Here is a 10,245-nt window from a genome sequence, read left to right as displayed (position 1 = left end):
TCTATCTATCTATCTATCTATCTGTCTATCTGTCTATCTATCTATCTATCTGTCTATCTATCTATCTATCTATCTATCTGTCTATCTGTCTATCTATCTATCTATCTATCTATCTGTCTATCTATCTATCTATCTATCCGTCTGTCTACCTATCTGTCTATCTATCTATCTATCTATCTATCTATCTGTCTATCTATCTATCTATCTATCCGTCTGTCTGTCTATCTGTCTATCTATCTATCTATCTATCTATCTGTCTGTCTATCTATCTGTCTATCTATCTATCTATCTGTCTATCTATCTATCTGTCTATCTATCTATCTGTCTATCTGTCTATCTATCTATCTATCTATATTTATTTGCCTGTGCGCTTTCGTCATTGTCATCTTCTTCTTCTTCTTCCTCATCACCAGTGTCTTCATCCGACACGTCACCCTCCTCTGCATCAGGTTCAATGTTTGCTGGCAGCTTTTTCCCCTGGACGATAAGAATTAATGATTGAATATTGTAAGTCCATTTGTGATAATTTCGTGTTTTGTGTGCTGCACATTACAGTTTTTGTTGATCGCTTTGGTATTATTATCGCTATTATTAAGTACTGTATGTGGTAAAATTTCACAGCTCTTACTACAAACTCCCATCACACTTACAGAGCACACAGCCAATCTTTCATTCAAAACTTGCCATTGTGCATTCATCTGGATTGTGAACACCTCGCACTACACAACCATTGATTCTAAACACAAGTTTCTCGTGAAATGTCATGAGAACATATGGTTTAAACACCAAAAACACAACACAAGGATATTTTTTCTGTTTAGTCATTTTACTGTAAATACCAGTGAATCCAATAACGTTTCAAATGATTTCAAATTGCCTTAGAAGTGCTAAAAGTAGTATTAGGCAATACACTGACTTTACCCAACATTAACAGAATCTATTATTTCCATAATATCCATCCTATATGTAATCCAGTTTTGATCAATAAATACATAATCTATATTCATTGATACAAGAAACAAACTTTTACTGTATTTTACAGTATTGCAACATATAGGTTTTGTCTAATCAAATCTAACAAATACTAAAAAAAATAATTATAGATGGTAATCAGGTAGTGAATTTTATAGTACAGTATTGTACAAACTGTAATCATTGCAGTGGTCCTGCTCTGTTTGTTACGTAGCGCACTGAGCTACCAACACTAAGGTTGTGGGTGTAAAATCCCACTGAGGTCACAATACAATACAAATCTCATGCATAGGGTGGTTATTGTAAAGTTTTGAATGTGGACATATCAGGCAAATAAAACAACAATACATTCATATATATTACAGTTTTTCTCAGTCGCTTTGGTGCATTTCTCAGATCAGAATTGAAATTCTCAAAACTAATTGTTCAACCTCCACATCATCTCATCACTTGTGCACATCATAAAAGCACTTTCTCATTGTTTTGAACAAATTGCAAATGACTTGACACACTTATGTACAATTGTCTGCTGTTTCCTACATTTTCAATTGCTTATGTCCTGCTGATCACAATGAATTATACCAGTTTCTGCTGTATTCTTACCCCCCAAAACATCTAGGCATAAGTTCATTGCATTAGTCACTACATGCAAAATGGTTGAACACGTTATCAAAAATCAAAGTTAAAATACTTTATTCATATCCTTTGCCTACAAGTATATACTCTAGCTAAACAAAATGTTGTTTCTTAAGGACCATAAACAAAGTAAGAATAGACCACAACAACATCACAATAGCAACACTCATACCAACACTCAATACCAGTAAACAGTAACAATACACAGTGAGAAGTAATATATATATATATATATATATATATAAAGCGAATGTTGTTTTCCCCTGAGAACGGAATAATTAATTTTCTCGTGATCCCGAGATAACAAACCATAGCTGAATACAGGCACTGGCAGGTGCGTTTCTTTAGAATAATTTCAAAGCAATTACCAGTGTCACTGGTTAGCTCAGTTGGTAGAGCACAGGGCTCAGTTTGATTAGTTTGATTCCTGTTCTTGTTGACTTTCTTTTTCTTCTTTTGTGTGTATTATCCTCTTCAGCAAAATTGTTATGAAGAGATTGAGGGGAATCCAATCACACATTTCCCGACTGCTATTTCAAAGGTTCGGAAAAGCCGTCCAGGAAATGTGTAATGTTACACGGATTCCCCTGAATGAGAAGGAATTTCCTCTGCCTGGGAATGATGGGGAAATGAGAAAGTCCATAGGTTGATGGATGTGGACCAAGAACGCAAGTCCAGCACATGCTTTAGAGTAATGTGAGAATGTGAAACAGTCTTTTCATAAGAACTTTGTTGAAGAGGATTATGAAAAATATAAAAAAGAAAAATTTAGTCTTCAGTGAGGATTGAACATACAACCTTAAGACTATAATTACCATTATGGAGAAAATGATCCCGTTATCACAGGAAAACGGAGTAAAAGAATATTTGATTAGGGCTTCCGTATGTATATATATGAATGAATATATAGATAGACATTCTATACATGTCTATTTTAATTTTTTTGTAAATGTGCCCTGAATTGATGAAGATATCTGTTGTGATGTGGAAGAGAATCTGTGATAAAACAGACCGGAATGTCAGCCAAAGGGATGTACTGTATCCCATACAACAGTCCTGTCTCTTTCTTTTCTTCTTACAACGACATGCTCCGTCAACAAATTACAGTACAAACAGTAAAAGCATAGCTGTGATTCCTGTCTCTCCTGCAATGTATAACTTTGTACTGGTGAAAGAGATATATGCCAGACAAAAAAAGTGCTGCCTTGTGCATTTTCAATCATTGTCATCAAAATCTTAGCCAGATTGTACATCATAAAATACTTACAGAGTACACTGTTACATTGACAAGATGGCAAAACATTTTGACTTGTCAAGGACTTGTCATTCTGATGGCACTGACAAGTTCAATGACATGAGGAGGATTTGCTTTTGAGAGACTAAGGATTTTGAGCAAGTTATGGGCTTATGCGGGTAATCCACTGCGTTGTGCCGTTTGCACTACCTGTTTTGAGAAATGCAATTACTATTTTGCAAATGTTAAGGATGATTCGAGAAATGCACCAAAGCGACTGAGAAAAACTGTAAGCAAATGTTTCAGTGATGATCCATTATGAACAATGAGTATAGTGATAGTGAAAGGTATTTTAACAATAGAGAATAAAATCTCATCCAAAGTTATGCATGTGCTTTGTATGAACACAATGCATTTCACCGTGAATGTGTGTGAATAATACCATAGTGACAGAAAAAAATTGTATTAGCACTTTGTTTAAGTATCCCCTTTAGCTTAGGATTCATTTAACAGTATATGGCAGCACATGTTGCTAAAAGCAACTTTACCTTGACTAAAATTTTCCCTTTCAGGATCTCGGGGGAGGGCAGCTTCTTGCATTCATGCACGTTGACACCGGACAGATCCAGTTTGTCCTGTAGCACCTCTTTCAGATACTCAGCCATCTTCTTCTGCTGAGGCACACTGCAGTGGTTCTCTATGGACAAGATCACTGGGTATCTGTGGGGGGGGGGGGGTGATGATACCTGAACTACCAAACCAGTATGACGCACAGGCATGATGCTTTTTATTGTCAGTAACAGGAAGCAGACACACTTACTGTGATTTTGTGAAGGCATATTTGTTAATTGTTTCAACAACATCTTTGAAGAGAATTTTGGATGTCAAGGTGTAGCCGTGATGAATGATGGGCTCCCCATCAGGGCCATCCCAGCAGTCCACTGACAGAGGAGCAAGAAAGAACAAAAGAGATCAGGCTGTGTGAGTCACCTTGTCTGTAATGTTGTGTAATCACAGCGAAGAAAGCTGAAGTGTCTGGTTTTTGCCCTTACCCTCCACACAACGACAGCCTGCCTGGAGAACATAAGCGTACATTTCCACGCTAGACTGAGAGAGCAGCTGGTCTCCTGTCAGGTAGGTGTTATGCGAGGTGGCAATGAAGTAGTTATTCAAAGGCTGCGTCATGTCTTGGTTCACCTGATTGTGCTCGGGGTTGAAGATATCACCTGCAGGACTCCTCATGAAGTTGGTAAAACCTGAAGGAGGAAAGTTTCAGACCAGGTGTATTATTTGTGTGTTGATGTCATGTGACATGTGATGGTATTGATGTTCATTGGGGGTCATATTCACTGTTAAGGAAGTTATTATTAGCAAATTTCCCATACCATCAATACCCAGCACCATACGCTGCAGGTTCTCAGGGCATGGCTCAAACTTGGCCACTATGTCAATTAGATGCTCTCTGGCCAGGCCTCGCATCTGCAAATAAAATAATACCAGGAATGTAATTTCTGCTAATATTATCACACATATGTTTCACAAGTTGATTATTTTTATTGTGAACTAGCAGCAGTAGGACATTTTAAAGTTATTTTAAATTCTACGTTCCTTTATATCGAGGCTTTTATAAAGGGGTCTGTTTGCCTTTCATTGAATACATTTTGTGGGACTATAATTGCAATGCACTTAGCTGTGCTGTAACTTTTATTCTACTGTTATATCTGTTTTATTCAAAATTATTAAAGTTAATTAAAATAAAATAAACTTTTTCTTTTATTCTCTTAAAAATCCTAATAAACAGTCAGGCTGATGTGAATTGACAAGTAAAAGAAGTAACGATGGATTAAATGCATGCGTTGTTTCCTATGAATCCCTTGTGCATGTGAAGGCAATTTGAATCCAGTGCGGGAATGGTGGACTCCGCCCCCAACGATGAAAACTACTTTAAAGAGACTTTAAAGGTGATAACAGAATGTAATACATTAAGTGGCTATTGTTGAAAAAATCCTGACCATGAAAAGTGTCAAATGGGGTTTGATTTAATGAAAATCACAAGTATAATAACTTAATACGCACAATAAGGGGATTTATCCACCAAACATGAAACAATGACATGAATCATTTTTGTTGTACCTTCTGTTCATTTTCCAGGAAGCGTGCAAGGTCGTGAAGATCCATGACTTCTTTCTGATTGCTGTAGGAGATCATTATAAGGTAGAGGTCTCTGCGTGTGGAAATCATCTTGTAGAACGAACAGAATTCTTCAAAGCCCAGAGAACCCTGGTTCTCATCCGTGTCTGCGTCCTACAGATAATGACAAAAGTATTTTATGAGCATGAAATAACTTTCTGTGTGATTTGAGATAACCACCCTGCCAAAGAAAAAGGGTACCGCCATCTACCCATCTGAAAGACATATCTCTATTACCATCAAACACGATGGAACTCGTTCACAGAGACTTTTGTCATCAGGATGGGAGAACAGTAAGGTACTGAACTAAAGCAATATTGCAGTGCAGATAAAGCCATCTGTTCAGCGCTGGCCATATGGCCTTCCTGTGGCACTCTCCTGCCAAGATACTGTATATACATATTTGTCTGCTGGCTTCATCTACATTGTCTTACTGCCTCTTTGACTGAAATGATGTAGAGATCGCCTAAAGAATAGGCCCCTATAAATGATTAATATTTCATTACATTAAACACTATTGTTTTTGTTTTTTTGTTTTTCACTTTTTCTGGTTTCTTTCTGTTTTCAGTTTGCACACTGAGAAAGGGTGTCTACCCATCAATGCATTAAGAAGTACTTTAATTGTAGTCCTGCTGTGCTGATGATTTCTGTTGTTCTGGTTTAGAAGTATTTTATGCTGGGTGTCTCTGTGTCAATGTTGGTGTGATTGTAGGTTCACCACCTTGGTCCAGACTGAAGTATCTCAACAGGAATTAGAGTGATTGCCATGAAATGTTGTAGCCTACATATTTGTGGTACTCAGAGAATGAATCCCACGGACTTTCGTGATCCTTTGACTTTTGATCTCAACAACTACTGGATGCATTGCAGCGAAATGTGGTTGTGTTTATGTTGCCCTCAGCATGAATTGTCATAAGGGCCTCTATCAGGTCTAAACTTCAATTTGTGATAGACCAAAGTATTGGTTTATGACTAAATATCTGCAAAATTAATGACATTCCCATTAGTTGTATCTACTTTAAGTTATGTGCTAATTAGCAAACATGAGCTAACATGCTTTAGATTGAGTCAGAATGTTAGCATTGCTGTTGTGAGCATGTTGACATGAGTATTTAGCACACAGCCCTGCTTTTGTTGCTAACTGCAGCTTCACAGAGCTGTTAGCATGGCATGTGTGTCTAAAGTAGAGCCACCACTCAAGCCACCGGTTAAATCATGTTGTAGCTTATGTGAATTATGTTTTGTAGCCATGCAGCCACAATTGAAGAAGCAACATTTCCTGTTAGGATATATTAATGATACTAGATTAGTAAACATACAAAAGTAACTTTGATGGTGTGTCATGGACTAAATCTATGGCAGCTTGTATAATTAATTGTGGATACAAATCTTACTTGAAACATCTCCCTGACTTTCTGTTTGGGTAAATTCACATTGAGTTTGTGGAGCAGCTGGTGAACCTCTCCAATGCTCAAGGTTCCATCTCCATTTTTGTCAGCCTCAGAGAAAGTCTGTTGTAACCACGTGAGGATACAGTTAAGGAGGGAACTACAACGACCACGTTCAAGTCAATTAATGTGTGTTGTTCTGTCAGATTATTCTAAATGTAGGCTGTTGTACAAATGGATGTGTTAACGCCCACTTTATATATGTAGTGATGCATTTGTAATAATTAGTAATTTAGAGATTAAACATGTGTATGAGAGGCTGGATAAAGGATATTGATCACGGGTCCGTTGCCTCCGGGCCAAACTGTCTTCATCACTGATACCCGCCATGAGGTATTTCAGACCAGTGACCCAGGTGCGGGCCTCCTCTGCATTGGTAGCGACCAGGTCCAGGGACTTCACGCGGTCCCCATAGTAAATACTGAAGCAGCAGTTTGGGTCGAAGCGGTTGTCTGCGTATCGCCTGAAGATCTCTGACTTTTTCCCCTCGCAAACTTCATGTATGGAATCGATTGTTACTGAAACAGATGAACATTAAATGTACTGATGAACGCCACAGCTATCCATCATTTTGAATGAAGTGTGTGTCAGTGGTTCCAGTAACTCTCAGTAAGACTCTGTTTTTGTTGAACTACTTTGTTTATACCAGATTGTCTATGATTAGGCTACATGTTACTACTTCTTTCTTCTTCTTTTTTTTCATCTCTTATGTGTGTCACTTAAACAATAGCCTCATTGAGGGAAGGAAAGGAAGTTAAACCTATTTCTTATTGGTGATGGTGATTGGCTTTTGCCATGTGCAAAAATAAATATTGAAAATTCACAGTGGTGATGGCTCACTTTTGGCCTTATCATGCTTCCTGGAGGGCCGCCACCGGATGCAGGACTTGTGCTCGTCCAGGTAAAAGAATCGGACCAGTCCTTTCTTCTTCCCCTTCAGTTTGATCATCTGAGTGCCAGCCTGCATGGTACACATACACCTCTCCACTACAGGAATGCACAAGGAGACACGTTATTTATCAAGAGTGAAGTGGCTGCCCATCTCTACTAGTCACAGGGATCATCACATTGTCATTTATTTACTGCCAATGTAAGAGGGTGCTTGTGAAAATCAGTTATTCAGTGTATTCAGTGATGTGTTTTACTATAATGAAAGCTTGCTATTTATGGGAAATTTAACCCTAGTTCATGTGATTCTTTGCAATGCAGTGTGTTGGTGCCTAAGCTTGTTTTCCCAATCCATTTGTCAAAAATTCCTTATTATTATTATCGTTTCATATTTTGCTGCAACAATTTGTAATAAATGTGTTGTGATTGTATGCAGGAAGACATTATAACAACCCCAAAGGAATCCCCGAAGCAGTAGAGGTAGATGTTTACTATTAAGCACTTGTTTATTACCTACCTCATGCTTGTTGTGTATAAGTTGTATAAGTTTGGAACTGTACTTTAATTAAATTTAATTTTTTGTTGCTACTGTAACACTGCAACACTGCAATTTCCCTTCAGGGATGAATAAAGTACCTATCTGTCTATCTATCAATGAGATTATACGTTGCGTCACACAGTGATTTAAGTCGCTGTGTGTTAATGATAAGAGGCAAAGATGCACAACACGGAAATGATCTTTGTCTAACAAACAAATCCCTCAATTATCAGTTGCTCTAAAATTATTTCTCCTGACTTTTCTATTCTGATGTTTCGTGCAACTTTTGAATGGTGTGTGAATAGTGCTTGTATAAAATAGCAGGTCAGATCACAACTTTTTTCTTTTAACATTCAGGTGATGGTGAGGTGGTGTGATTGTTTTGTGTGCTGAGAGCAGGTAACCTTTGTTTGTAATCTGAAGCTCAGATACATGTGACGCAACCTGGAACATCATTCCGGCTAATCCTAAAGGATTGTCTACTGTCCATATGCCCATTATCTACTCACAGGCTTCCCTGCAACTCCATTCTGTTTTATGGGAAATTCACACGTTTTAGAGGCCAAATGCAGGTTAATATCATGGTTAAAGTTTCAAATTCACATATCTTGTTTTTTAAAATATAACATTAATGTCATAAAATATTTTAAAATCCCCTCTTTAGTGTGCAGCAGCTTGTAAGCACTTCTGATAAACAACCTGTTGACATCCTGCAGTGAGTATTTGAAGCAATATTATTTCATGAATCATTAGTGAATCTTACCCATCTGACCCAGCCTCCATTTCGGCTGTGCCACCATACTGCCTCCAATCCAGAAAAACTCCTCTGCAAGTCTGGAGATGGATGCTTTCTGCCAGAGTTTTGGGGAGCTCATAATAGACGGGTTAGACGAATTCAAGGGATTCGAGGCCTGTTTTGCCTGATGAGAGGAGCCCTTACCAAGTGAGGGGGAGAACATTCCTGCTGACAGAGATCCTACAGACTGAAAGGTGGTCTTCTTGGGTGACAGAGAGGACGGCAGTGGGCTGCCACTAAGCTCTGGAGAAAGAGGCGCCATCGCTGGAGCACTGTTCATACCTGAACTGTACATGTGAGTTCAACTCTCCTGTCCCATTCACACCATCTGAACCCACTTACCCTCTCACTCTGCTGGACTCTTCAGCCAAGTTTGTTCATAGCACAGCTTCTCTCATGCAGATTTTAAAGTGTCAGCATGTCCTCATCGTCCAGTTAAAGTTGTCCCACATTGAATCATGGAACAATTTTCCCATTCTGAAGGTTCATTTCTCATCATGTTGTGTCCAGTGATCCAATGTAGCAGCCATGGGTTCCTCAGCATTTATTTTGTTTGCTCTGAGAGAAGGCGTGAAGAGAAAGAGAGCCATGAAGAGAGAGTATGCAACATGTGTCAGTAACTAAATCTTCCTCAAGCTGTAATCCCGGAGTGAGGCTTCAGCCTTGCTTTCATGGAGGGATTTTCAGGCAACCAGTAAGCCTCTGAAGAAAGAGACTGGGATAGGAAGGGTGTAAATATAAATTTAACTAGATGACTTATCAAATAATTAAAGAACATAGAAAATCTAGTAGATTTAAAATGATTTAAGGATAGACAGTATCATGATTTAAGGTTAAAGTCAAAAAGGTTTATTTTGCTATGAACAGCCTAGTATCCACTTGAACTGTGAGCAATTATTTCCCCCTAGAGGCAACTGTGTGACATACAATGCATGTATGTATGTATGCATATCATGTTACAATACACAAAGCGATCCACTGATAAATTAATTACATAAGATTATATTTTCTCTAAAATAGACAGCTTAAGCTTACATATTCATGGTAAAACCACAGGTGATTTCATTTTGCCTTATTTTTTCCTGCACAGAGAAGACATCCTTACTCTTCTGTAGGTTTTGTTGCACCTGTTAGGGTGGGACAACAGCTTATATCAGCCTGGGGATTTGACACAATTCCCGGCAAAGCTCCATCTAATCTAATTTCAACTTGCATGAGTAGAGATTCAATCAGTGAAACCACCTCTGTGAGGCTTATAAAACCATCATCAGGAAATTGTAGTGGTATTACTGAACAACAGCTAATAAATACCAGGGGTACCAGCCGATTGCTCAGTTCCATCAATTAGGCCGATGATGTCAATTGTTGACATCATTGAAAGATAGGCCCTTTTCACAGAAAGCGTTACAACATCTTAGAGTCTGAAAAGCACATGTGTATACTAAAGTTAATAATTATCTATTTAGCTGCTGCAGTTTCAGGGTCCTGGCATTGGGCATGCTGGCTGACTGTCACACTGTGATGGCTCAGTGACAGACACTCT

The 10,245-nt window shown here is 38.3% G+C and overlaps 1 protein-coding gene across 1 annotated transcript in view; it reads right to left on the bottom strand.

Moving 5' to 3' along the window:
- plch2b (phospholipase C, eta 2b) overlaps window positions 1-9,021 on the bottom strand; it is a 15,209-nt gene extending 6,188 nt beyond the window's left edge. Inside the window, 10 exon segments of the mRNA XM_046075253.1 lie at window positions 374-477; window positions 3,391-3,562; window positions 3,663-3,783; window positions 3,895-4,098; window positions 4,228-4,321; window positions 4,976-5,146; window positions 6,427-6,556; window positions 6,755-6,998; window positions 7,321-7,467; window positions 8,670-9,021. Of these exon segments, the coding sequence (XP_045931209.1) occupies window positions 374-477; window positions 3,391-3,562; window positions 3,663-3,783; window positions 3,895-4,098; window positions 4,228-4,321; window positions 4,976-5,146; window positions 6,427-6,556; window positions 6,755-6,998; window positions 7,321-7,467; window positions 8,670-9,021 (1,739 nt within the window).
- Window positions 9,022-10,245: the final 1,224 nt, after the last annotated feature.

This window comes from Micropterus dolomieu, linkage group LG18 (assembly GCF_021292245.1).
Source record: "Micropterus dolomieu isolate WLL.071019.BEF.003 ecotype Adirondacks linkage group LG18, ASM2129224v1, whole genome shotgun sequence".
In the NCBI taxonomy this organism is placed as follows: Eukaryota; Metazoa; Chordata; class Actinopteri; order Centrarchiformes; family Centrarchidae; genus Micropterus; species Micropterus dolomieu.
This window is presented reverse-complemented; position numbering and strand designations above follow the sequence as displayed.